Source organism: Canis lupus, chromosome 3 (genome assembly GCF_048164855.1).
Source record: "Canis lupus baileyi chromosome 3, mCanLup2.hap1, whole genome shotgun sequence".
NCBI lineage: Eukaryota > Metazoa > Chordata > Mammalia > Carnivora > Canidae > Canis > Canis lupus.
The window spans coordinates 11,757,140-11,785,134 of NC_132840.1; the positions used below are offsets into that span (position 1 = coordinate 11,757,140).

The 27,995-nt window shown below is 52.3% G+C and overlaps 1 protein-coding gene across 1 annotated transcript; it reads right to left on the minus strand.

The window, feature by feature from the left end:
• Positions 1 to 27,647, minus strand: CALB2 (calbindin 2). The gene is made up of 11 exons (XM_072811363.1): positions 27,483 to 27,647; positions 15,929 to 16,005; positions 13,350 to 13,439; positions 10,492 to 10,572; positions 6,911 to 6,967; positions 6,276 to 6,353; positions 5,737 to 5,792; positions 5,380 to 5,419; positions 4,941 to 4,994; positions 4,287 to 4,358; positions 1 to 587 (listed from the first exon to the last, which is right to left on the minus strand). Exons 1-11 carry the CDS (start codon positions 27,574 to 27,576, stop codon positions 471 to 473), a joined length of 816 nt encoding a protein of 271 aa, XP_072667464.1. The 5' UTR covers positions 27,577 to 27,647; the 3' UTR covers positions 1 to 470.
• Between the last annotated feature and the right edge of the window lie 348 nt (positions 27,648 to 27,995).

Here is a 27,995-nt window from a genome sequence, read left to right on the forward strand (position 1 = left end):
TTCCACGCGGGACGTTTCCACTTTATTGTCTGTAAACTCTTTGGTAAACAAGGAGACGAGGAACCCACAGAGGAAGGGAGCACGCGGAGCGAGGACGGGAACGGGGACTCAGACGACAGCTGCGCCGTCACCAGGTGGTGGGGACCTGGGGGCGCGGGCGGGTGCTGGCGGGGGCGGGAGCAAGGGTCCGCTCCCGTGGGCGGAGAAGCCGAACTTACAGCGGACGAGCTCATGCATCAGCCAAGGGGGAAGCCCGCCCCGCCCCGCCCCGCCCGGCGGGGGTCCCTCGGCGCAGGGGGCGCCCGCAGGCCTGGGCCGCCGCCCTCCGTCTCTCCTCTCCTGCTCGGCAGGCCGGGGTGCGGGGTGCGCAGGCTGCAGGGGCGGGGAGGGGCGCTCAGGGGCTCCGGGGCCGGGGCAGGGCAGCAGGGGCGGGGTGGGGGGGAGGTGCGGGAGCCGCCCCCCGGCCCCCTTTACATGGGGGGCTCGCTGCAGAGGACGATCTCCAGGTCCTTGCGGTAGAGCTTCCCGGCCTCAGCCAAGGACATGACGCTCTTTCTGTAGCTGGTGAGCTGCTGGATATTCATTTCCTGGGAGACACAGGGAGGGCGTCAGAGCCCCTCTCGGGATGGCTCCCCCGGGGCGGCCCATCCACTCATTCACAAGCCCACCCGCCAGGACCTTCCTCCAATCCCATCCCTGCAAACGTGGGCTTTGGAGTCCGAGAGCCCTGCCTTAAGCCTCCCTTTCTGTCATCCTGGCTGCATTGCTTTGGGGCAAGTATCCAACGTTTCTGAGTCTCAGCTGCCTCATCTGTGCGATGGGCACAGGCACAGCGGGGCCTCACCGAGGTGTTAGGATGGTTAGTGAGGGATGACGGGGAATCCCGCCTAGCGAGGCCCCTGACAACTACCATGCCCTCCAAAATCGGCTGCTCTCCTGACGGCGGTCACTCTCTCTGCGGGACTGGGGACTTGATACGAGTCCCCGCCTCCCTGGGCCTCTGGTACTCAGCGCGGGTCCCTGCAGCCCGGGAGCTCCCTGGTGGTGTCAGCAGGCCCCACAGACCATACTTCCCTAAACCCCACCCATGTCAGCAAGAATTCTAACTCCTGCCTCCTCCAGCAGCAGAGCTCAACCTGCCTACTTCAGGGGCCACGAAGACAGGTGACCCACAGACATACGTGGCCGTTGTCTCATGTACAACGGAGGCCAACATTAAACAGTGTCAATACCTAATATGCCTTGTGTTGAATGCATGCTTTACAAGAATTGATCTGGATAAAATAAGCAACAGGTGTGAAATATAGTAAAGGTATCAACCATTTACACTTTTTCTCTCCCTTTCTTCCTCTCTCCCTCGCTCACACACTCTCCCTCTTCCACCCCTTCCCTCCTCTCTACCTGTCTTGAAAATGTTGGCAATTTTTTTTTAGTACCTCCCCTTTCAGGCTGATGGTCTTTTTCCCCCATTCAGCTAATGAGAAAAGTGACGTAAAAAGACTGTGGTATTTGCTAAAGGACTAGACCAAGTCTACAGCCACAAATATCCTTAGTCTCCTGAGTCCCGAAGTCTATTTATCTGGTTCACCTGTCCTCAGGCACCTCCTTTTTTGTGCTCAAGGGTCAGCCTTTTATTGTGTTGTTTGACTGACTGCTGGTTTTGTGCCACCACCCACCTCAAAGGCACTCTACAAGCATCTCTAGCTTTGGGAAACATCTTCCCTAAAGTGAAGTCCCTGGACATAACACCTAGTCCATAATACTACCTACCATTCAAATTAGGAGCTAAGGGAGGGACCCCATATATTAACCTGGAGCTTGAAACTGCCCCTCGCCAGTGATTCAATGTGGCATCAAGAATCTTAGCAGCAAGAAGGGAGAGGGCAGCTCACTTTCTACGTCTAGAAGTTCTGCTCGAAGCTGGGGAAGGAGTTGGTGGGCTGCAGTTGCCTCAGGAGTGGTGAGAAATACTGAGGTTGGATCTCACCAGACTGTCCCTCAGAAGCCTCAAACATGAATCTGCTCAGAATCTGGATCACAGACTTGGCACCATTCAAATGGAATGTGCATCTGCCGTGTGGATTCACAAAAAAGTGGCCTCTCTCTTCCCAGCACAGGAGCTGCTGCTATGGTCCTGTGGCTCCTGATCATGTTCTCCATCCCCAGGTGCCACATGTTGAGCTTTGTACAGGTGGAAGACTCCCAGGTAAACAGCTGTAGTTCCTTCTCTAACCTTCAGAGTTGGAGTTCGTAACCCCAACACCTGTTTTTGTTTTCACATCTGGAGTGAAACTGGCCACAGGACTTGTGTTTTGTGGTAATTAAGAAAGAGCCCAGGGGCACCTGGGTGGCTCAGTCCATTAAGCATCTGCCTTCTGCTCTGGTCATGATCTCAGGGTCCTGGGACCCAGTCCCATGTCATTGGGCTCCCCGCTCAGCAGAGAGTGTGCTTGTCCCTCTTCTTGTCCCTCTGTCCTGCTTGTGCTCTATCTCTCAATTTTTCTTTTAAAATATTTTATTCATGAGAGACAGAGAGAGAGAGGCAGAGACACCGGCAGAGGGAGAAGCAGGCTCCATGCAGGGAGTCCGATGCAGGACTCAGTCCCGGGACTCCAGGATCAGGCCCCGGGCCGAAGGCAGGCACTAAACTTTTGAGCCACCCAGGGATCCCCTCTCTCAAAGAAATAAAATCTTAAAAAAAAAAAAAAAAAAAAAAAAAGCCCAGCGAGGCAATGAGCAGAAAATTCAGGTCACTCTAGATTTAATGCTTGCCTTCAGAGTTGATCAGCCTCAGGTGTAGAACAGGGCCATATGGAGAATAATTATGCCTCATTAATATAATTAGAGTTAAAGATAATTTCCATTAGGATGCCCAATATCTCTTGGACTCATAAGGGTGCATAAATAATTTTCTCCTAGAATTTGGGGCCAGGAAAGAATCTGCCGAGTTCAAATTCCTTGTGAAGATGTCCTTCTTCCTAAGAAGTACGTGCTCCCTTATAATTTATTCTCTGCCTCTTTCAAAAGCCACTTGTAGGTAGGTAACAAAATTAATGTAGGATTATAGAAATGAAGAATGATATTCAGGACAAAGAAGAAACAGTCAGAAAGCAGCTAGAAGGGGAGACAGACTCAGAGGCTGCAGTGAATTTTTCCCCCTGAAACGGAGCAGTAAATTTAGCTCTTGCCTGGCAGCCAAGGCGGTTAGGCAACACAAGGACTCATGGAGTGTTCATCATCTAATTAAAACAGCAAACCCGTTTGCTCAGAAAAAGGCATTTTCCAGGAGGTGAGGGAAGGTGGCTGCAAAGACAGCTGCCGGCTCGCGGTCCCCCCTGCCACCGTCTGACCCTGGGACCCAGGATGAGCCCACTGCCACCTGCTGTCTGTCCTGGAAGCGACGCCACCAAGCAAAGTAATAGTTTAGCCCTCCGCCTTTGCTTTGAGGGGAACAAATGTTTCCGTGGCTCCTCTCAGCCTCTTGCTCACCTCTGGACTCTGCATTTAATCAATCTGGAATCCCTTCACCTCCACCCGGCCCCCTCTTTCCCATATCTCTCCTGGTGGAAAAAGTTGTCTTTGATGGCAGCGTGGCCGACCCTGCCTGAACCTCGCCAGACAGGCTGCCGGTGCCTCATCAGAGATTCACTCAAAAGAGCCAACAGGTGGAAACACCCCAAGTAGCTGTTGATGGATGAACAGATAAAAAAGTGGTGAATGCAAACACTGGAATATTAGCCTTAAAAAGGAAGGAAATGCCGACACGTCTACAACATGGATGAACCCAGAGGACATTATGCTCCGGGAGGTAAGCCAGTCACAGAAGGACAAGTCTTGGATGATCCCATTTCTGTGAGGTACCCGGAGCAGTCAAATCAGAGACAAAGTCGAATGGTGGGGGCAAGGGGCTGGGGAAGGGGGGAAATGGAGAGGGGTTGTTTAATGGGTGCAGAGTTCTAGTTTTGCACGGGGCAGAAAGTTCTGGACGTGGTGCTGGTGATGGCTGCACAACAATGTGGATGTATTAATACTGCTGAAGGATACACTTAAAAATGGTTAAGATGGTAAACTTTGGGTTACGTGTATTTTACTACAGTGAAAAGAAACATAAACCAATCACCCAAGCATCCAACCAGCAACAAAAAGTGACAGCCCCCAAGCTGCCATTGCCTAGTAACGGGTGATGAGAGGAGAGCAAAATGCAGCCCACATTCCCCCCCCCCCCCGCCCCTCAGGAGCCTGTCTCCTGCCCAAGGACCACCTGCCCAGGCTTCTCAGCTGCTTACCTTCTTGTTTTTCTCATACAGATCCTTCAGAAGGGCATCCAGCTCATTCTCATCAATATAGCCACTCCCGTCCTGGTGGGGGAGCAGAGGCAGCGCAGAGCTCTAGTACTCACGGCCCCCACCCTCTCCCCAGCTTGCCTCCTAGTTCCCCCAGCTCATCCCAGGGAGCTTGCAGCCTGACCTCCCTTCCTGCTGCGCAAAGGCGTTCACACCGCACTGTGTCAAAATAACACCTAACTGCTGACTTTACCAGCCAAGGCAGGAACAGGACACTTGAGGGCAAATTTACGTCTGAGGTTTTTCATTTGCACTGAACATATAAATGGGGTTCAGGAAGCGTTTAGCTAACTCCCTAAGATGTCAGGACAGGCACAGGGGCTTATTTATAGTTTACCCCCACCCTTTAGTTATGAGGAAGGCTACTGAAGCCACACAGCTGGGGGCAAGCGAAGGAGGGGTGATGGGCGGTAAGGAGGGCCTCTCCCTCCCAACGTCCTAGCAAAGCACTTGGCTCCAGTGCAACATTATGACCTGGCTCGGAGGGCGCAGTACTGAGCACCTCCTGACTCTGAACGAAGTGGAGCCACCTGGGCCTGGGGGCTCCCCTGCTGACGTGACCCCTGCTTTTCCATCCCATGCTGTCCTCCCTCTTACCTTGTCGTAAAATGTGAAAATCGCGTTGAACTCCTCTGAGGTCAGCTTCATGCCCTGTAAGGCCCGAGGTATTAAAGAGAGAAGCAGAAGCCCAGCAGAGTGTGTGTGTGTGTGTGTGCGTGCACGTGCAAGTGTGTACACGAATGAGTACGAGTTTGTGCATGTGTGTGCACACGTGGCATGTGTGAGCGAGCACGTGTCTGCATGTGCATGTGTGCACAAGTGAGCGAGCGTATGTGTCTGCACGTCTGTATGTATATACAAATGAACCAGCATTATGTGTCTGCATGTGTGCATGTGTGTGAGCGAGTGTGTCTGGGTGTGTGCACGTGTGCATGTATGTGAATGTGCATGTGTGTGCTGGAGGGCAGACAGGAGGGTGGCAGGGTGCTGTGCATGGGGATGAGGGAAGGGAAGGAAAGCAGAGTGGCTCTTTTACCTGAAATTTAAGCAGGAAGTTTTCCTGTACAGGCAAGAGTCTGGAAAGAAAGTGTTAGAGCAGAGCTTAGGAGACAGGGCAGAGGCAAGAACAACGGTACGCAGGGGTGGGAGGGGGGTTGGGGGTGGAAGCGGCGCCCGTAGTTCTAGAAGCAGTCTCTGGGCATTAGGAATTAGTGGCAAGTTCTACAAGGAGGGACACGGACACACTGAGGTGCCTTCACTCTAGCTTGGTCTTGAGCTTCATGATACCCTGTCACTTTCCCCACTGACTGGTCTTAGAGCCAGGGAGGGTGGCACGGAGTGGTCTGCAGAGGTCCCGGGAAGAGTGACCCCAGGGGTGAGGTCGGGCACTTACCGGGACATCTCCGAGAGGCCCAGTTTGCCATCCCCGTTCAAGTCGAACATCCGCAGCTGTTGGGGACAGACAGAGGTGCTGGGTGATTGGCTCTGACCCCTCATGTGGCCCTGACCTGCCATCCCCTCGTTGGAGAGAAGGGGAGATTGTGGGTGTGTTCCTGCCTCCTCCGAGGTCACCCGGGGGCCAGAGGCCAGCATGGTCTAAACTGGTCCCCGCTCCTCTCTCCCCTTCTCGGGGCCCCAGAAGCACAGCAGGCCAGCACCCAAGGCCCACCCTCTCCAAGCCCATCCTCTCCCAGAGCTCTGGAGGTTGTCATGGAAACAGATGCTCCCAGTCTCACACTAGCTCAGCGAGGACCTCAGACAGGGTGTGTGGGGCCAGGGACCGGCATCTCTGCTGCCAGTTGCCACTGGGAGTCACTTCACCGGGGTCTGAAGACTCAGCCAACAAAAGACGCTGCAAACCCAGAATCCCACTGGCTTGGCGCCCCCTGTCCTGTGCGTCTGCAGCGGGGAGGGGCCCTTCAGCCCACTCACTATGGTTTGGGTGTATTCCTGGAGTTTGGGTTCATCGTATGGCCGGTTTGCCTTCTTCAGCAGGTCAGACAGAAATCCCTAGAATACAAAAGGTCTCCTCAGAGCTCCTGACTCAGCCGGCGCCCCCATTCCTTCTCCATCAGTCACTAGTCAGCTTGTTTTCTGAGGTCTCCCACCTGGATGGTCGACATCCCTCATAATGTGCTAATCCCTAATGCTTGCAGAATGGCCACGAAGGCCTGGAGCTACCTCCTGGATGCAACTTCACCCCCTCAGAGAGCCCAGGACACAGGGCCTGGGGGTCACTAGTTGCAGAGGAATGGAGGGGTAGGGGGGCAAGCCGGGAGGCCAGCCTGCTGGAACTGCCACGAAGGTGCCTGTCCTGGACACTCATTTGCAAACGAGTATAGTTTGGCCCAGCTCCATGGTGGCCCTACAGTTCCACGTTACCAATTCACCCGGCCGTCCTGAACACGTCCCCGTTTCCGAGCCAGGCTTAAGTATTCCCAAGCAGCCTACCAACCCTGGTTCCTCATCCAACGCCTCCCCCCTCCCCGGGTTCCTTAAACCTACCAGCCCCCGGGCCTCAGTCCCATTCTCTGTGCCTTCCGTGCCGTCCCCAAGGCCCATCCTACCTTGAGCTCGTTGGCTTCAATGTAGCCACTTCTGTCGGTGTCGTACTTTCGCCAAGCCTGCAAGGGGAATGCCAACCTGTTTGCAAAGACCTGCCAACATGTCTGAGCTTCCTTCCTATTTCCTTTAGTGGACCAGACTGGGTCTTGATGTTCAAGAATATTACAGAGGGATTGGGACATGGAGATGGTCTAGCTCCATCGCTTCTGTGTCACATGAAGAAACGAAGGGAAGTGTCTTGGCCAAGGTCACATAGAGAAGGAAAAAACCTGCTGGGACAATGTCTCTCCACCCCAACTGGCTACAAGCCGGGGTCTCTTTTTGGGTTGTTTTGTAACTAGGGTTATGGTTTTCTTTTCTCTTCTTTTTCTGGATAGGGTTATGGTTTTCTGAGGTGCTAACCAAGCAACTTCTAGATCTAGGGTCCAGTGGACCCGATTTTGCTGTGGGCATATAGCGTGTTCTTTTACTGCTCTGGAAGCTTCTCATTCTTGGGGTGAGGGAGCAAGGGTCAGAACCTTCTGGAAGGGGCAGAAACAGGCTTTGGTTACTCTTCACTGTATTCCTTCCTCCATCCCTCCAGTCATGGTGCACACAGCACCCACGTCTGAGGGGGAGCAGAGCTGGGAGTGTAGTCAGCTTGCTCAGACTATCTCAAGGCCAAAAGCATTCCTTTCTCCATTTTGTTTTGTTTTAAGGTACCCACCCCATCTGTGCTCAGTCTAGAGAACTCCACTTCCCCAAATCTTTGATCTCTGTAGGTTCCTGGTCATATTTCTTAGATTTTCTTTCAAGTATTCGCCCCTTGACTTTTTGTCTCTTCTTCCCCAGCTCAAACTGCGCAGTGGACACCAGTGACACCTGGTTTACTGAGAATCAGCAGGCATTAATTATTTTACCAAATTTGGATCCCCTGCCTCCCCTCCCCTCGCCATTTCATGTCTCCCTTTTGTTGTCAGGAGTGTGAGTTTTTAGAGATCCCAGAATCTTTTTTCCACATCAGCAGACAAGACTGTGTAGTTCTCCTGGTATAGTGGTGGCTCAGGAAATTTAATAGTATTTTTTTTAATCCTGATTCTTAAAAAAGTTTTAAGATGTGAGCAAATCCCAACGAAAGGGTAGACTTATACCACAGACAATTTGGATAGGTGGTATTTGATTAGGGGACCATCTTTTCTCTGGGGGGAAAAAAATGCTTTGGTTCCATCAAAATATTTCTTCCCAGGCCCAGAAAGCCTGCCCTTGAGAAAGTACTAATATGCGCAGGTTTACAGATACGACTTCACCAGCCACCTGCATATACTTAGTGCATTAGAATTTAGTTCATCTGGGACACCAGGGTGGCTCAGTGGTTGAGTGTCTGCCTTTGGCTCAGGCTATGATCTCGGGGTCCTGGGATTGAGTCCCACACTGAGCTCCCCCTGCAGGAGCCTGCTTCTCCCTCTGCCTATGTCTTTGCTTCTCTGTGTCTTTCATAAATAAATAAATAAAATCTTAAAAAAAATTAGTTCATCTGAGTCCTGACAGGGAAAAAAGGCAGATACTCACTAAGTTGCCTAAAAGGAGGGCAACCCAAAGGGGCCCGAGTCCCCACTCAGGGCAAAGCATCACTTTGGTTTTTGCTTTTTTTCTGGAGAGATCCTCCCAGCTGGCTGACCTCCTCCCTCCCCGCCCCACCCCCGCCCCCACACTCTCCCGCTCACTTCTCTGCCCACCAGCACTTTGTGCTCGGCCTTCAGTGGGCCATTCTCTTCCCATTCAAGGAAAAGAGTTCAAGGGACCTGGGCTTTGTGAAATCTCAAAGAAATCCTGAGGCGTCACTAAAATTAGAAATTACAATGTTGTGCTCAGCAGTGGGATGGAGCTTTCTGACCGCACTAGCTTTTCAGGGCAGCAGAGGGACCAATTCATGTTTCCAGCTGATAAAAATGGAACAAATGGACAATCGGGGTGTGTGTGTGTGTGTGTGTGTGTGTGCGTGTGTGTGTGTGTGTGCTGTGGGATAGTGGGTCCCCAGAAACTTGGTGGGGGTGTTGGTTCAGCAGTTATACTGTGGATTAAAGGATAAAGACAGATAAAAATATAGAATCATGTCAATGACACAGAGAAACCTCTAATGACTTTGAGAGAAGGGGACAGAGACAGAGAAAGGTTGTATTTTTTTTTTTTTTTGCTTCTCTTTAAGCAATTCTGCTCCCCTGCAAACTACTGTTATCCCCATTTTCCAGATCAGAGGTGGAATAGTGGCCAAGCTTTCGCTGCCCCCCAGTCAGGGAGGGAGCCATCAGGCATAATGCTCCCTTTTGCACTCTGACAAGTAGTTGCAGACTTTCCCCCAGACACACTAGAGGAGGGCTAAGAATGTCAGAATGTCATTTACCAGCTTATGGAATCTTCCCATCTTGAAAAAACTGGAGAAAATCCTTTAAAGTGCCATAAAATTCAATCCATATCTGATGCTTAGGCAAGCTGCCACCTAAAAACTGACTTCTCTGCCCAGAGACTTGGTTATTTCTAACCAACTTGCTACCCACGTGGGGAACTCCATGCCAGTGGGTTTCTGGGCTAACTCGCCATTAGTTTTAGGCAGTAAATCACGGAGAGGGGATTACCGGTGTCTGGGAGTGGATTTAACACGGGGAATGGCAACTCAAGTCAAGTTGAAAGCCAGTCAGCATTATAGCAGGCAAAGTGCGGGGGGTATGGGTTGAGTTTCACTCCGAGGGACACGTATATTGAATGACTAGGGTGCTGCATCCGGAAAAATACCAAGAAATAATTGGTAGTTTGCTGGGTATCAGGATTAGTCGTGTACTTGGTGGAACCATTTGGGATAACCAATCTTTGCAAATCAAAAATGGTCAAAGATCAGCAATTTCACATGGTTCAATCTAGTGGTTGAATATTACTTAAAAAAAAACCCCACATGAGTTCGGATGTTTTATTTCACATGGGGATTTCAAAGCATTTCTGTTGCAAAGATCTCTTTTAAAGGGGGGCACTGCAGTCCAGACCACAGTGAAGAATCAGAACCGGAAGATACTGCAAATAGAATTCCCCCTGGGTCTTCTTCCAGCTTTGGAACGATACATAAATGCATGCTCCTTGGAAGCTTGACTTCAAGGGACACTAATGTTATTGAGAACAAAGTATGTGACATCTTGAAGCCAAATGATGTGAAGCAGGTCTCTTCACTGCAGGATTTCTCAGAGACCCCAGGATACAAATGTCTATGACCAATTTTCAAAGGGGAGATAAGTGTGTACATGGAATTTCCCAAGTGTACTTGCCCAGACTTACTTCTCACCATATTCTGCACACTTTGACGCGCTCATGTCATTTGGGGGATCTTTTTGGAATCTAGATTCTGATTCAGTGGGTCAGGGACTCTGCATTTCTCACAAGCACTCAGTAGATGGCGATGCTGATGCTGCTGGTTCATGGACCACACTCTGAGTAGTGGAGCTCTAAGGGGGAGGCGTTCGGGTGTGGGGGGGTGGTTAGCATCTCCCAGGGGACCATTCCCGGGCATTTGGGTGGGCCTGGCTCTGAACACGGGAGAAAGGCAGCGCCTTGGCCTCACCTCCATAAACTCGGTGCTGGAGCCCACGTGCTGCCTGAAGCACAGAAGGAAGTTCTCCTCGGTTGGCAGGATCTGCGCCAGCTGTGGGGGCCAGAGAGCGACAGACATTACAGAGGGCCTTCCCAGGGAGCAGAGGAGACTTTCCTGGAGGGAGGATGGTAAATGGCCAGCGGCAAGGCAGTGGGGGATTCGCAATTTGCTTTTTCCCCCAGAATAGCCCTTCACAAGGGAGGAAGGATGTTCGGAGAAGTGCATCTGGGTCACCCCACATCTTAGGGGATGAGCAGCTGGAGGGACAGAAGGTGGTGCCACTTTAAAATACAAGTATCCAGGGGCACCGGGTGGCTCTGTTGGTTAAACATGTTACACATCTGCCTTCGGCTCAGGTCATGATCCCAGGGTCCTGGGATGAGCCCCACATCCAGCTCCGTGCTCAGCGGGGAGCCTACTTCTCCTTCTATCTCCCCCTGCTGTTTTTCCTCCCTCATGTGTTCTCTCTCTCAAATAAATAAAATCTTAAAATAAAACGCATGTATCCAGTCTCAAAAGAATACTTAATGGATTATTCCGTCTATATAAAATTCTAAAAAAATGCAAACTAATCTGAGATTAGTGGCTGCCTGGGATTTTTAATGGTGATAGGAGTGCTGCATCTTGATTGCAGTGATAATTACATGGCTGTACACAACTGTCTAAACTCACAGAACTTTGCACTTCCACTCGATGCAATTTATTGCATGTGAATTATACCTCAGCAAATCTGGTTTTTAGAAAATGCAAAAAGACTCTTGTTTAGCAAATGCTGCTGGCTGTCCCCTACTTGTTTTGCTCTCAGCTTCCTTGGGTCACAGGCAAATCCTCCTGGGTCTGAGTCAACTAAATGGGGGAACCCTGCTTCCCTTGCCAATGATTGGTTTATGAGGAGCCATGTGACCAAGACCTGGCCAATGAGATGTGAGGGGAGGTCTGCGAAAAGTCCTCCTGGGAAAGGTTCCATGCTCCTAGGAGTGGGGAAAAGAGATGGATCTGGACATGGTTGTATCTGGATGTGATGCCATCCAGCCATCTTGCTACCAGCCTGAGGGTGAAGCTGTTTTGGGAGCAGAGGACTGCAGAGAAGCAGGGCCGAGGACCTGGCTTCTTTCATCCGGAGCCAACCCATCCCATGGCTTTTCTCATTGGGAGCCTCTTCTAGTTTAAGGCAGGAGTAGGTAAAAAATGGCACAGGAGCCAAATCTGGCCCAATGCCTGTTTCTGTAAATGAACTTGTCTTGGAACATGGCCATGCCCATTCATTTGCATATTGTCTATGGCTGCTTTGGTGCCACAGTGGCAGAGTTGAAAGAATTGGGACAAGGACTGTATGGCCCACAGGCCCTAAAACATTTACCATAATCTGGATCTTTACAGAAAAAAGTCTGGTAACCCCTGGGCTAAGCCCATTTGAGTCAGGATTTTCTGAGACTTGCAGCGTAGGCATCTATGCTCTTGGGGCCCTTCCTAGATCCCCTTTAGCTAGGCTGGTGGGCCATCCCTCATGCAGTGAAGGATGACCACTAAAGGCCACTAGCTGCCCCCTGCAGCACAGCTGCCTTCCACCAAACCACTGTTGCTCCAGCCCTCCTCCCCAACTCCCCCACCTAGAGGGGGCAGCCTGTATGCAATGACTGAAATGGGAGTGCAAAGGACCACCCCACCCCTTGCCCGAGGTCAGACCAAGTGTGGCACAATCCACACTCCGGAGCTCCCGGTGAGATCAGGCCAAGACCAGGCTCCAGCTGAGACCACATCCTTCCTTGGCTCCTTCCTCTGCCTTTTCCTGCTGCGCTCTTTCCTGGTATTGAGAGTTCTTTCTCAATGCATCCCATCTACTTGAATCTCTGCCTCAGTCTCTGCTTCTGGGGGACTGACTGAAGGCAGCATCCCACCCAGTCACCTGGGAGGAGCTATGCCCTCATTGGTGTGCTGCTTCCATTATTCTTGACCCCTAGACTACACGACAAGCTGGTGGCCAGAGGTGTGTGGTTAGGCTGGCGCACACATGCATATGTATTGTGCATGTATGAACGTGTGTACGTGTGTATGCATAAATTGTTTAGTCAAACAAGGAAGCCATTAAACTGAGGTGGCCTTAATGCCTTAGGAGCCTATGTGAGCAAACCCGAACTGAAACAGTCAAAACAGCCAATGAGGCTTTCCCAAATAATGCAACCACTTAAGCTATCAAATAATGTCAAATAGCCAATCAAATAATTTCCTTGCTCTGCTCCCACCTCTTCTCTATAAGAGTCTTTCCCCAGCTACAGTTGGTGGAGTGTTCCTAACCATTTTTGGTTTGGTGCTGCCCCATTTGAATCAATTTTTGCTCAAATAAATTCTTAAAAATTTTAATATGCTTCAATTTATGTTTTAACGATATGCATTTATTCAAATATAAATGTGTGTATATATATTACATATAAATGATACATGCTCTATATATAAATTGTGTACCTAAAAATCAATTAATTAAGAATGTTGCCTTTGGATGCCTTTAGGTGGGGCATGAACTCTCTTGTTCTCTCGTTGCTCTGCTCCTTTCTGTCTTTAGCTGGGCTCATCACACATATGCAATAGTTGTTGGCACCCTGAGAGCATTTAAGGTCTCCAGCCCTGTCTTAGGCCAATGTTTGTTGCTTCCTTCCTTGTGAGACACAGAAAAAGTCCCACCTGTTCTTGTTGGTCAGCCTAAGTGCTAGAGGTGGGGTGGGGGTTTCCAGACCACCCCCTCATTTAGAAGACTAGAAGAATACTTGTGTGTGGCAGAGGTGATGGATGGCCCCTCCCGTGTAGCTCTTAGCTAGGATAGTAGGACTCACCTCGGCCATCTCGATTTTGCCATCTGAGTTCTTGTCATACTTCTGCATGAACTCCTTCATCTTCTCCCCAAAATTGTCACTCTTTGACATCTGGGGAAAGACAAAGGAGGCTGACTGTGCTGCTGGGCCCCACGTGAACCATGGATCTCCCACCCGCTTGGTGTGGCAGTAGTGCGATTCATTTTGCACCCCAAATCTGTTCAGGCTGGGTCAATGCTCTGAGTGGTCAGGGCTGCACTCTTCTCTTCCAGGGTCCCTCAAATCCAAGTGATCTCTCCTTTGAGGCTCAGTCACATGAGGATGGTTCACCTGTACCATGTAATTTGTGTAATTAAATTTGCCCCACTGCCTTTGAGATGGGATTAAACCACAGCTCAATCAGAAGGGCGAGGACTTACTCCCATCACTCAGATGTGAGAACTGAGGCCCCAGCAGTCTACCAAGGCAGCTTCTAATACAACCCACTTATTCCAGGACACCCCAGTAGGTACTAGCACTGCACCAAACCAACATAAATTGCGTATTTTCTTCTCTCAGGTCTAAAGGCAATCCGTATTTTTCACTCTGATTTTATGCCAGGAGGAATGTGAGGAGACAGTCTTCCAATAGCTGAGAGGTAATTTAAATTATCCACTAGATTATTGTGACTACTACCAAGGCAGAGAACTTGACACGCTCCTTTAGCGCATCATTGCCTACCTTAAATCTAAGGCTCTCCGAGATTGTTAAATCTTAGCCTGTTTTGGGTGCTGCTGAATCACTATATGCATGAATGAGCTCCTCCTCCTCCCTCACCAATGGCGAGTCTACTGGAGCAGCTGGTGCCTCTTCTTGGCTTCTCTGATGACTTCTGGGTGGGTTGTGCACGTCCTTGGTTGGGCCCGGGAAACTACCAATTCTTCAGAAGACAGTCTTTTCTGTATCCCTTCTATTGCTTTCTACCTGGGAACTGGTTTCAATTTGCCACTATTTATTCATCAGTATTTATTGCCTTACATTTACAACTATGCACAGAATGTCCCTAGGCTCTTATCACAAGCGAGGTCATCCAGTTTAGCTTTAACAACAGCCTCAGTGACGTGAGTAGCCTGTCCATTTTACACACAAATGCAGGCTGAGGTGAAGCGTCTTCTGAGGTCACCGGCCGGCGTACCTAGAATTGCAATTTGTGGCGCCTGCTTCTAAGACCATATTCCTTCTACCATATGACAGCTGCACTGAACACCAGTCCTGGACGGTGTCAGTTGAGATTTTTGTTGACAGCCTTGAGAAACACCCATGGTGCCATCTGAGGAAGGGATGACTAAGATTTCAGACTAGAAGCACTTCATAAAAACACATTCCTCCGCCTACCTCATGATCCCAGAATCAGTCTTGAAGCCTGTGTTTTCAGTGATCCAGGCTTCATTATCCTAGTAATGAGGAGTGATGAGGGAACAGTTGATAAACAAACTCATGAATCACCCCCATCGCCTAAGCCCATGGCTGGACCTCCTCCTTGCTGGGGCAGTCCGTGGAGCTTCGGGCCGGGAGTTCACTGGTGGATTTGTGACTCATCTCCCAAACTGCCCCATGAAGATTTCTTAAGAAGCAGCAGATTGACCAACAGACACGCAGCAGGGGAGAGAGGGGAGACCCCCAAAGGACCAGCGGGAGCTGGGGGGAGGTAATGAGTCTGTGTGTATCTGAGAACCAGACGTAGGAATCACAATAAACTAGCTCCGATTACCTTAGCTTTTCGGTATTTCAGACAGTCCTCTAAAGAGGACTTTAGTGAATTAAGAGCGCCAGGTTGTGACTACAGGCCCCACAGTGACCCTGCCATTAAGGGGCTGGGACGTGATTTGGAGTCGCTGCAGGCAGGCTAAGAAAGGCAGTTGGACACCTCCACGAGCGAGGCCAGTCAGTACTATCTGGTTCAGATGCTGGTTTGGAGCAATCCTCTTCTCTAGCTCCTTGCTGAGGATTCCAGACTGTTGGTCTAGAACAGTGGTTCTCTGGTGGGGATCATTCTGTGTCCCACACCAGAGACATTTGGTAATTTCTTGAGACATTTTTCATTGTCACAACTTGGAGGGGATGCTACTGGCATCTCATGGGGAGAACCAGTGATGCTGCTAAGCATCTTACATGCCCCCCACAATGAAGAATTATCCAGCCCTGTCAATAGTCCAAGGCTAAGAAACTCTGGTCCAGAATAAAGACACTTGAAACCCCTGAGGTATCTAATCGAGTCATGATCCCCCTGAGAATCTTAGCTAGGCTCTGGACTATTCCTTAGGGGAAAAAAATCTTTCATATGCACATATACAAAGATTCGCAGTTGGTGGGGTGGGGGAGCCCAGGAACCCCTGGTATCCTTTCATGAATACCCCTCAATCCTAGACACCCAAGTTTTCTTTTTAAGGGATTATTCCAATTAAAAAAAATCCTTACAAATAAAATAAAAACTTGGAAGGTCAAAGACCAGAGGTGTCAGGCTGGCTTATGCAATGCATAACTTGGGACAGACAACGCTGACCAAAGCCATGACCAGGATGATAGAAAAATCAAACAATGGGAAAGAGTACTGGGCTTACCATGCCAGAGCCTTTTCTTGCCTTCTCCAGCTCTTGGAAAAAGTTTTCTAGCTCTTTACCTTCAATATATCCATTTCCTGTGAAGAAAGCAAAGAAAAAAAGCAATTGACCTTGGAGCTAAATAGTAAGACTGATGGGGGGTAGGGGGATGGGGAAGGCGCAGCTTCAGGGAGGACTTCTCATTGGCTAACCAGCAGGTGTCTGGGTTAGCCTCGGACTGTGTGGTGTTAGGGATGGGGGTCCTGCTCTCAGAGTCTTCTCAACTGTGCAGTTGCAAGAACAACCATGTGTCTTTGGGGTATACATTCAGTAGCCAGAAAACACTGGGACCAGCATCTGGGCCAAGCTGGTAGAAGTGGAACAAGCCGGGAACTGTCTGTAACTGGCTGGGCAAGCCCCAGGACCTAGGATCCAACGGGGACAACAGGTTATCAGCATCCGGGTTTGTTGGCAAGTGGCAGGCCTGGTTACAGGGGTGAATAAGGTCCCAGACAGAATTTGGGTCTCTGGAGTGGGAGGGTCTATGGAATTGAAAAGGGTCCCCTCTGCTCCCTGCCAAACCCATGTCCACCCAGAACCTCAGAATGGGACCTTGCTTGGAAACAGGGGAATGAGTTAAGACAAGCCATACTAGATTAGGGTAGGCCCTAGGCCAATGACTTGTGTATTTTATTTTATTTTTTTTAGTTTTATTTATTCATGAGAAACAGAGAGAGAGAGAGAGAGAGAGGCAGAGACATAGGCAGAGGGAGAAGCAGGCTCCCTGTGGGGAGCCCGAACTGGGACTTGATCCCAGGACCCCAGGATCATGACCTGAGCCAAAGGCAGCAGCTCAACCACTGAGCCACCGAGGGGCCCCGACTTGTGTCCTTTTAAGAAAGCCATGTGAAGACACAGGGAGACACACAGGGAAGGAAGACTATGGAAAGACAAAGACTGGAGTGATGTAGCTCCAAGCTGAGGAACACCACGGATTGGTGGCAGCCACCAGGAACTAGGAGAGAGCCACAGAAGGATTGTCCCTGAGAGCCTCCACAAGGAAGCCAGGCCGCTGACACTTTAATTTTGGAATTCCAGTTTCCAGAACTGTAAGAGAAAAAAAATTCCGTTGTTTTAAGCCACCCAGTCTGTGGCATTTGTTACAACAGCTCTGGGACACTAACCCAGAAGGGAAGAGAAAGGGCATCTATCCTTCGGGATGGGGGCACCCGAGAGAGTCAGCCCCGGGGATTCTATGTAGGGGAGGCGATGGCTGCTGGTAATGGGGAGGGAGGCTGTGGGGTCTGTGAATGGAGTCAAAGCCTGTTCCCCGTGTGACTTTGGGAACGTCATTTAACCCATGTCAGCTGCAAAATGAGTTACTACAATTAAGTGGGATTTTGTGTGTAAAGCCTATGAAGCCACCCATTATGCGTGGACTGCAAATGTTGCTATTCTAGTTCAATGACCAGAACCTGTCATTGGAAATGGGTCAAATCCGAGTGAACACTGCAGTTACCAGGACCAGGCCTCAAGGTCAGTGCCTGACTTTTAAGATCACATAAGTGGTGAGAGACCTTTAAGGTTGTCAAGTCTTGAACCCAGATGGCCTAGAGCCTGGGTGAGTTGAGTCCCTGGCTAAGGTCACTCGTCTCTGCTGTGATTGCGAGGAGGCATCTGTGGGCGGCAAGTCAGGCCAAAGGCAGTGCTCTCCACACTCCCCCAAATTGGAATCTCCTAGGATCTTAAAAAAAAACATATATGGATGTCTGGCTCCCACCCCCTAGACATGCTGATGTAATTGGGTTGGGGTGTGAAGGAAACATCATGGTCTTTTTTTAAAAGCTCCCCAGGTGATTTCAATGTGCAGGAAGTTTGGAAGCCACTGGCCTCAAGTCAAGTTTCAAATCTGATGTACAACAATGGAGCAAAGTTCCTAGAGAGAATAGTCAATCGGTAGCTTTCCTCAAGGGCCAATGGGATTACCAACAAAACAAACAAAATGAAAAAAAGGAGGGATGCCGGGTGGCTCAGCGGTTAAGCATCTGCCTTCAGCTCAGGGCGTGATCCTGGGATCTTGAGTCCCACATCGGGTTCCTTGCACAGAGCCTGCTTCTCCCTCTGTTTCTGCCTCTCTCTCTGTGTCTCTCATGAATAAATAAATAAAATCTTAAAGAAAATGAAAAAGGAGTATTTAACTTGGCCTTTGGGAGTGGGATGGGGTGACTGGGGGCTCTTCTCACCCTCCCCCCACCTCATCCCCTGAGAATTTCGATTCCCAATAACTAACCCTAGAGGCGCCCCCTAGTGGAGAAGCTGCCGCACTAAACATTGCGTGGAGAGAATCCCGTTGAGATAAATGATGTATTTTTGTCTGCAGAGAAAAGATGTGATTGTATCTCGGGAGTGGGGAAAGGAGACTTGAGCTCCCTTTTTCCCCAGGCCTAGAGTGGTCATCGTTCTTGGTGAAATTGCACGAGCGTGTGTCTCCTGGCCTGTGAGGCCCGCTGGAGAGGGGGTGTCCAGAAGAGCCAAGGGCTTTCTAGGCAAAAGGCAGTCTAGTGGATGATGCCTCTGGGCTGAAGGAACAACTAATTTTTCTCTTCTCGTCACTCCCTGCAATGATCTGGGAGGATGGGTTTGAGGGAGTGCCCACTGAGCTCTGTCGGGCACCCCCCGCCACCAGCGTGGGTCCTGCTTGCCACTAGTCTGCTGGCTGGGCACCTGCTCTAGGGGAGGCGGGGCGGGTTGCTGACACTTCTGCAGAGGCGCCCGCACCCAGTTCTTCTCCTGCCTCTATCACTCGCTGGTTCGCTTGGGGATGTCGCCTCTCGGGATCTGTTTCCTCACCTATAAAACAGGGATAATGACGGTGCCTTCCTCATGCGGTCAGCAGCGAAGACTCCGTGGAACAATAACGCGTGGCGCGTGCTGGCCCCTACTGCGCCTCCAGGATGCCAGCGGTCATTCCCACCGCGGCTCGTGTTTCTGCCAACTGCCCAGCCTGGGGGACACCTTGGCCTTGGGCTGCTGGCTGCAGGCTGGGAGGCTCTGGGGTGCAGAGGGAGGCCGAAGCAGGTGAGGCCGGCACCGAGCCACGTCCCTTGGAGCAGTGTGAACGGGAAGAAGACAAGCACAGAAGTATGGGACCCACCTTCTCCTCGGGGTTTCTCTGAAGCTTACGAAGAATAAATGTATTTGTTTATTCTTGTTCTAGAAAGGTTTAAGGTGGTCTAATGACCTCCAGAACCAGACAATCAGCCAGCGTCTTGCCCAGCAGGAGCGCACGGATGCTTGTGAACGGCAGTAACGCCTCACAGATAGACTTTTAATTTTCCAGAGCACATTCGCTCCTTTCTTTGCTTCAGCAGATAATGTGAGGCCTCACTACGTGGAGGGCCCTGTGTAGGCTGCACGGTGGGGATAGGAAAATGCAGGAGATTGAGCTCCTGTCTTCCAAGCTGCTGCAATCCTGCCACACACAGGATCACAGTATGGCAGTGCTGCAGCCTCTTCTTGTGACAAAGAAATCTGAGGCACAGAGAACGTAAGCAATCTGTTCCAGAACACACAGCAAGGCAGGACCAGAACTGGAGTATCCTAATTCCTGATCTAGGTTTCATTCATTCGTTCATTCATTCATTCATTCATTCATTCAACATTTATTGAGCATCCACTTTGTGCCTGCTGTACGCTAGGCACCAGGGGTGTAAAAGTGAGCGAGACAAGGTCTGCCAGGATGGGGCTTATGATCTTATTGGGTGGGGATGGGGCAGGGGCAGACAGACAGCAAGGGAGAGGAAAAATGATGTAACAGAACAGAGAGGGACGGCCAGGGTTACTTGATGGGGTAGGTGGTGGGCAGGGAAGGCCTGAGAAGCCCCAGCTATCAGGTGGAGAAGGAGAAAGAGAGGTATATAACCAAAGCCTAGGAGGGTGCCACAATAGAAAGAAATCCCCTCCCCAAATGCACTTGGCACAGCCTGGCAGCAGGAGGGTCCCAGAGGCTGGCCAGCCCCTTGCACCCTGCTAGGAATCCCCCTACCGCTTCCCCTCTGTATCCCCAACAAAGGGACAAACGGTGGCTCAAATCAACAAGCCTAGATTGTTGGAAGTAAACAACAGTTCCACTTTGTGCCCGGTGCTCAGGGAGCTCTAGACATGTTCTAGATGTGGGCTTATTCCCAGGAGCATTCAATGGTCTAGTGGGGCGAGGCTGTCAAACAAGAATTGCCAGGATCTACCAGCGGACGGCAGAGGGAGAGGAGCAGGGGTCGGTTAGGGAAGCAGGGGCTGTGCGGCCCGGGAGGGGTGTCCTCCATCACTGGGGGGTAAAGGTCTTTGCTACTTGGTCCCCCTCAGAGCAGCCCCCATCCATCACCCAGGCGGCAGCTGCTCTCCCCGGTCCGGGGTGGAGGATGGGTTGACCTACATCCTCCCAAGGCCGACTTCAGCACTAGACAAACGGATTGCTTTCTCTATGACCCTCTTATCAGGGCGTGGGGTGACTGGCCACCAAGCAAACCTCATGTGGATGGGCATTGATAACAATGTGGTTGCCATAGCAACTGCCACTCCTTACCTTCCTAACAAGCCACATCTCGTGAACATTAGGAAGAGGGGGCGGGGTGGGAGTCAGGGACCCTGCATCTTTTCTTACTGGCCTCTTGCTACCATGCCTCACCACCACCATGCCTCAGTTTCTCCCACTTTAAACTGAGACAAGACTTCTTGGGGGGCACCTTGGTGGCTCAGTCAGTTAAGCGTCTGCCTTCGGCTCACAGCATGATTCCGGGGTCCTGAGATCGAGCCCCTTATCCAGGCTCCATGCCCGCAGGGAGTCTGCTTCTCTCTCCGTCTGCTCCTCCCCACCTCCACTCGTCCTACGCTCCCGCTCAGATAAACAGATAAAATCTTAAAAAGAGACACTTCTTTACAATTAAGCTGATTACAGACACCTGGAAAGCCTTGACCAAAGAAAGGCTGCTGTGCTCCACGTTGGAAAGAGGGCTACTTGTTTCTCACTGAGGTTTGTGTGTACAGATTTTCTAAGAGCTGGACAGGTAGGAGTAAGAGGTGTAATTCCGCCACCAGCTCTGTGACTGTCCATGTGACATCGAGCAAGTCAGCATCTGTGAGCCTCAATTCCTTGATCTCTAAAACGAGTATACCTATGCATGCCCTTTCTACTTTATAGAGCTGTTGTGAGAGCCACACGAGGTAATGTTGAGAAGAGCATTCTGGAAAGTGTAAAATCTCACATGAATGGAAAGCATCGCTTTTATACTCTGCCCTCTAAACCAGTCCATGGCTGTAAACTCTTCACCTCAAAGAGTATACTCCTGGTTCGCAGCCCAGGCCGTACCCAGAGTCACCTGGGAAGCTTTTAAAACAATATTGCCGGGATCCCTGGGTGGCGCAGTGGTTTGGCGCCTGCCTTTGGCCCAGGGCGCGATCCTGGAGACCCGGGATCGAATCCCACGTCGGGCTCCCGGTGCATGGAGCCTGCTTCTCCCTCTGCCTGTGTCTCTGCCTCATTCTCTCTCTCTCTCTGTGACTATCACAAATAAATAAAAAAATTAAAAAAAAACAAAAAAACATTGCCTGGGCCCCGCCTCTCGAGCTTCTTATTTAATTGACGGCCGAGGTGGGGACTTCTCCTGGGCATGCTTTCAAAGCTCTCTGGGTGATTCTAATGTGTAGCCAGGGTTAAGGACTGCTTTACGGTGAGTCTCAAATGTTAAGGTGAGCAGGAATTACCTGGGGATCTTATTAAAGTGGAGAGTCTAATTTAGCAGGCCTGGAGTAGAAGTGCTGGCTGTTCCAAGTGGGTCTGTGGAGCAGCAGCGCTGGAATTATCCAGGAGCTTGTTAGAAACGCAGACTCCCAGACCCTACCTAAGATCTCCCGAGGCAGGAGAGGCAGGAGCGCAGGGAGTGAGACCCAGGAATCTGTTTTTCACAGGCCCTCCCACATGCCCAAGTTCGAGAACTACTGGCCTAGCCGCAGTAGCACTCACCAGTCTGTTTCTCTGAGACGCACAGGTTAGAGGACTCAAGGACAGGAGTTGCTAAGTTTCAGATTTCCTCCTTAAGAAAGTGTTCATGAGACCAAGCCACTTGGTTGTCTGTCTGGAGTTCAAATTTATGGAAAGGCAAATAGCCCTCAGGCCCCACAGGCCTGAGCACCCTCTGGGACAGCCAGACACCACCCTCTGGGGCAAGAACTTGGCTTCCTCAGATTCCGCCCTGGTATTAATACTACATTCCAGGGTATGCACTGTTTACGAGGAGCGTCCCACTCCCCGGCCCACCTGGTCTTCAGGGCTCGGCCAGGTAAGCACACAGGTGAGGAGAGGGGGAGTTCGAGGGGGAAAGAGATTAGTTACAGTCAACAGCCTGGTTCCCTGTTCATCCCAGGGACGACCCCTGCCCACACCTACATTTGTGTGGCCTGTCAGTCATATGAGCACACACACGTGCACACACGCTCCTGCACACAACTCTCCCAGTGGCTTCCAGGGGTGAAAAAACACAGTGCAAACAGCTACCGGATGAATGTTCAGACACAACTCTTAATCTGAGTTCCGGGGCTGTGCAGCTTCTGGAACAGTGGTTCTGGAGCTGGGCTGGGTCCTCCGAACCTGAGGACCTCTGGTAGCCCAATACCGGCCGATTCCCAGGCATGCGGAGGCCAGAGGCGGGTCAGGGTGGACAGCAGAGGGCCAAGGCGGAGCCGGGGGGCCCAGCGAGGTCAGAGGCCCCGATGGGCCCCGCTGGGCAAACAGGGGCCTGGGACGCCATGGGCCAGACCAGCTACCAGCACAGCTGCCAGGAGAGGTGGTGTTTTCGAGGAGCCTCAACCCTGCTCCCCAGGTGTGGTTCCCCATCACATAATTCTGGCTCCCCAGGTGTGGGAAGAGCTTTCCCCTTCGGCCAGGACAGCCACCGAGGCCCAGGGGGGAAGAGGCCAGCCGAGCTGGGAGCTGGGCTGCTGGCTGCCCTGGGAGGCGGCTCGAGCCTCTTGTTTGTGAGAACTCGTCCTGGGGCTGCCTCCCGGGGGAGCCCAGCTCCTCGCAGACACCGTGGCTCCCGGGCTGGTGCAATCAGCCCCCAGGGGCAGGCTGCAGGGCCACCGGCGCAGGGCCACCGCCACCACTGGCTGCAGATGCATAGAGCAAGGGCACTGTGAGCAAAGGGTGCGGGGGTTTAGGGGTCAAACAGGGTGGGGGACTGAATCCTAGGGCTTACCCCAGGTGGGACAGGGGGAGCTCCCAAAGAAGCCCACATCCTGCCATCAGGAACCCCAAATCCATGCCCTGCTGTCCCAGATGAGACACACAGACCCCACGGGGACTCGGCGACAGCGTGTAAAGACAGCTCGATCTCCGCTCCCTGCGCCAGACCCCTCTGACTTTCTTGGGCCTGGAAGTGATCGTTTTAACGAGTCCTCTAATCATCGTAGGAACAGCACCGTCCCACTGCGCTGGAAATGTTCTAGTGTTTGTGTAACTACTTCATCTATCCCGGAGAGTGTCACCCTGTCTGGCAAGTCCTCTTTACTCTTCCAAGAGCCTTCCCTCGGGATCCCAGGGCAAGCTGCTCAGGCCCCTCGCCACCTTGGACGGGCCCTGTGGCTTAGCTTCCTCCCAGTCCCTGGTCCCGGAGCCTCTGTGCTCACCATGGGGTGTAGGAGGACAGAGGAGGGTCTAACTTGCAAAGGTCTTGAGGTCCCCACAGGTAGGGCCTGGGCTCCCTCCCTGCGTCACCAGGGCCACCCGGAGGCAGGCAAACGCCCCGAAGAGTCTGGGCAGATTCGCACACCTGGAGATGTATCTCTTTTTACCTCGTTACTGTTTTGCAGATTCACACAAGAAACAGAAGCTCTTATAAAATTTTCAAACACTACAGAAATCAACTTCATAAAAGCAAATGCCTTTTAATTTTACCTCCTCCACTCTGTAGAGAGAGTAGAGAATTCTCCATTCCCTGCTAACATGTTTCAAGTATCTTCTAGCGTATGCGTTTCGTGAATAATGAAAATGGGTTCATGCGGTAACCATGTCCTGCTACCATTAAAAAAAAAAAATCCTAATAGTACAGCTCGGGCATTTGGGCACATCGGTGGAAATGCTCCACCTCACTCTGCTTGGCTGCATAATATTCCCCCGTAGAGAATGGCACAATTCATTTTTCTGCTCCCTGGTGAAGCACCTTTCCCTTCAAATCTCCGGTATTCCAAAGAACTCGGTAGTAGACGCCCCGGTTCATATAACCTTTTTGTACACATGAGAGTGTTTCTATGTCAGGTAGATTCTGGGGATGAGTGACATCCCCTGCTTAGACCCAGGATGTCCCTGGCCTCTGGGAGTGAACCCCTCTTATCTCTGTGATTGCAGTGGCTCCTAAAGGCTGTTCCCTCTTGAGCCACACCTTGGCTCTCCATGGAAATTCCTACTGGTCATCGGCGGAACAGGAGCCTGGGAGCCCGTCTGGTCAGATCCACCTAGACAGGACAGTGTGAGCTCTGCGCTGGGCATCCCTCACTGCTTGGATCCTGCAGAGGGAGGACATTCCTGGCAAAGCGGTGACCGGGCAACACCTGGACAGCGGACTCAGACACATAGGGTCATGTAAGGGTCACTCAGAGCATGGAGGTGGTATGTAGGTCATAGCGTGGGCTTGGCTACGGTCTTCCCTACCTCTGCCTTTGAGAGATGACACCCAAACCCTCCCAAATGCATGACCTCAGTGACTGCCAAGGAAGAGTCCAGGGATGGTGCAGGGTACTAGGAGATAGGATTTCTTGCCCCCCCCCCCCTTGCCATGTGATCTTGTGGAAAGAACTTTGCCTTTTTGAGTCCCAGTTTTTCTCTGTCCAAACACCCACTCCTTCCTTTCTGCACAAGAGTGATGATGATTGTGAAAAGAATCTAACTCTTAAGGCAAAGTCACCCGGATGACTCTTTCTCTGGGTGAGGAATGGGCTGAGTTAGGGTCAGGGCCCCCCTACCCCATCTCCACTGTCTGGCATCCAGCTTCTCCTAAGGTCGCCTTGTCTTTGTTTCCTAGAGGGTCCAGGAGGATTGGGCCAGTGGTTCTGTCCCCTGGGGGCTACGCCTAACTGGGCTCCAGGGACTTGGTGGGCTGCAAGGGAAAGTCGTCCCAGAGCTCATTAAGTTTGTAAGTGGCACAGGGACTTCATACCAGGAAAAAACCCCAAGATGAAAACAGAAGCCAGAGTTGGTGAGGGGAAGGCCCAGATAGGGCAGGGAGCGCCTCAGGGGATTGGGATGGGCACCCCAGCCGCCTCTAGGAATGCAGGAGGGGTTGGGCAGGGTAGGTACACAGCAAGGCAGTCCACAGCCTAGTTCTCGGTCCTTCAGTGGAATTCCAATTTGGCCGTATCCTCATTTTCCTGAATCGCTTCTGTGCCATCTCTGGCATTGTAAGCCCCTTTGTCTTCTTTCTCTCTGAGGTCTGTGGCTCCTCCTGGGGGCCTCCCTGAGGCAGTGACCAGAGAGGGTGACGGGGTGTGTGGAAGAGGAATCAGGGAGCAGGCATTCGGCTCCCATTTCACATCAAAGCAGGAGGGAGCCAGAGGCACAATGGCTTTGGGGGTCTTTGGGGGGCTCTTGCATCTAGTGCTAACTTAGCTTTCCTTGCTCCAGCCAAGACAAGAACCCCTTTCTGAGGTTAGGGGAAAGGCTCATCCCCTCCGAGGCTGGGAGTGGTGGAGGCTCTTCTGTGGGCAAGTGGGGGGGAACTGGTACCTATCATCATGGGAAAACCCTTCCCCCAACCTAAAAGTCTGACCCCAAACCTGGGGACGAACACTGGCCCAGAACCAGCCTCTGAGAACTCACCCCTCGTGCCTGTTTCCTCATCTGCACAAAAGACACCACGGCCTGCCCAGCAGCCTCACCAGGACTCCAGAAGGTGTGATGGTGTTTTGAACAGTATGAGGTCTCAGATAAATGTAAGGATTTGCAGGATTATTGGGAGTGCTATTGGTTGTCCCCACGAGGCCAGGGGTAAAGCTACGGAGTCCTCCGTTTATTAGAGCTGACTCATCTGGCAGGAGGCCGGTAGTATAACCTTGGCCACTTGGTAACTTTCCTTGAATCATGCCAGTCTCTGGTGCAGATAAACTGGCAGATGCATCCTTAGGGAATGTGCACGTCCTCCGGGTACCAAGAGGCTGCACCTTACAGCCCTTTTCACCGAGGCAGTTTTATGGCACCAGCTGGGGATTGAAAGTACACCCCTCCTTGGCCCCATTTTACAGATTTAACAATCTATCCACCTCCTTCGGTAATTCGCAGGCAGATCACGGCCCCAGCTGGGCCTAGTCCTCCGCCTGGCTCTCAAGCTCAGTTGGCTCCAAGGGAGCAAAACTTTACTCATTAACTTTACTGGACATTAACCCTTGCCTCTCCAAGCCCTCTGGGCAGAGGGCCTCTGCTTAGCCCTGCAGGTGCAGGAAGGCAGAGGGAAGGATTTAAGTGAGCCGCCACTGATCCTTCCTCTGGTTCCCATCCCCCCCACCCCTGTCAGTCCCAGGATAAACACCCGACACCAACGCCCTGCCAGTGATCTGAGATGTCATAACATTTTGGGTGCCCATCCCAGCCAGGACCTCAGAGAAGGGAATTAGATCACTTAATTTTCTTGGAGGGGTGGAGAAAACATCTTTAGTGATATCAGAAGCTCCTAAAGAGGCGGGGGGGGGGGGGCTCTTTATCCCTCAGTCAGACCATCATAGGCTCTTGGAATACCAGCACTGAGAGATGCGTCCTAAGGTCATTCAGTCCAGCCCTTGATTTTTGGGTGAGTCAGTGTCTCAGTAGGCATTTAAGATTGCGTCCCCCACCCCCCAATCCAGAGATGGTGTCACCAAAAGCACCCAGGACTATCACCAGGAGGGAATAGGTCAGATTCGGATGGCCCCCCAACCCTGCCCCACCACACCCACTGCTGCTCTATAGGGGACCCATTTGTCCAGGGAGGATGGGAAATGGACAAAGGAAGCCCAAGGGGTGTTCAGGGCCCCGACGTCCCTCTCCGCTCCCACCCCCGGCCGGTACGTCTGGCGACGCCAAGGCTTTCCCTTCAGTATCCCCCAGCTGGCCCCAACCTCCAGGACAGTGAAGGGGGGCTGAGCCGGTATTAGAAGGGTAACCCCAAGAAAGAAGCAAGTGGGCTTTTGAGACCTGTGGCTGCAGCAGCTGAAGGCAGGCCATTACCTTAAGAGAAAGGCGGAGAAGATGGGAAGGCAGGGGCAGGGTGGGGAGCCTGGCCGGCCCGGCCGCCGGGGGGTGGGGGTGGGGGCTCCCCTCGCCCGGAATGAGGCTGCCAGAGCCGGTGGGCTCTCCGCCGTCTGTCTGTGTCGGAGGAGTAAAGTTGCTGGCAGTTGTCAGCCGAGCAGCCGGGCGCCTCCCCCGCTCCCGGCCGCGACCTCGGCAGGCTGGGGGCGCAACAGCGCCCGGGGCAGAGGGACCCCCGCGCCGCGCCCTCCCCGCCCCCTCCCCGCCGCGGCCCCGGGCCGACGGGCTCAGAAGTTGACAGGTACTGACCGTCTGCGTCAAAGTGCTTCCAGATTTCCAGGAACTGGGACGCCGTCAGCTCGGCCAGGTGCAGGTAGGGCGGCTGTGGCTGCGGGCTGGCCATGGCGAGCGGCTCGGCGACCTCGGGAGCGCGGCGTCGTCCCCGCGGCTCGGCTCCGCACTCGGCCGTCCTGCGCGCCCGCCGCCCTTATATACGCTCCGGGCTGCGGCCGCGCCCGGCTGCCGGCAGGGGGGCGCGCGCGCTCAGGGATCCGCCGGGGCGCGGGGGGCGGGGGGGGCGCGGGGGGCGGGGGGAGGCGGGGGAGGGGGGGCGCGGGGGGCGGGGGGCGCGCCCGTGGGCGCAGACACCCCTCGGGCGCCCCTCTGCCTCCGGAGCGCAGCCGCCGCCCACGATCCACGAGAAGCTTGCGGGTCCTCGGCACCCGCGCCTCGCCGTGTTCGAGGCCTCGTGCGACCCTCCGCAGCAGAAGAACGGGGACCACAGGATGAGGAAGCCTGGAGCCTTCCAACGGCCACGTGGAC

Excerpts from the sequence above, each read along its gene's own strand:
- CALB2 (XM_072811363.1), bottom strand. The coding sequence starts at position 27,576 with ATGGCCAGCCCGCAGCCACAGCCGCCCTACCTGCACCTGGCCGAGCTG. Across the intron at positions 6,354-6,910 it reads TTGAAGCCAACGAGCTCAAG|GGATTTCTGTCTGACCTGCT; the intron begins GTAGGATGGGCC and ends TTTGTATTCTAG. Across the intron at positions 5,793-6,275 it reads AGGAATACACCCAAACCATA|CTGCGGATGTTCGACTTGAA; the intron begins GTGAGTGGGCTG and ends TGTCCCCAACAG.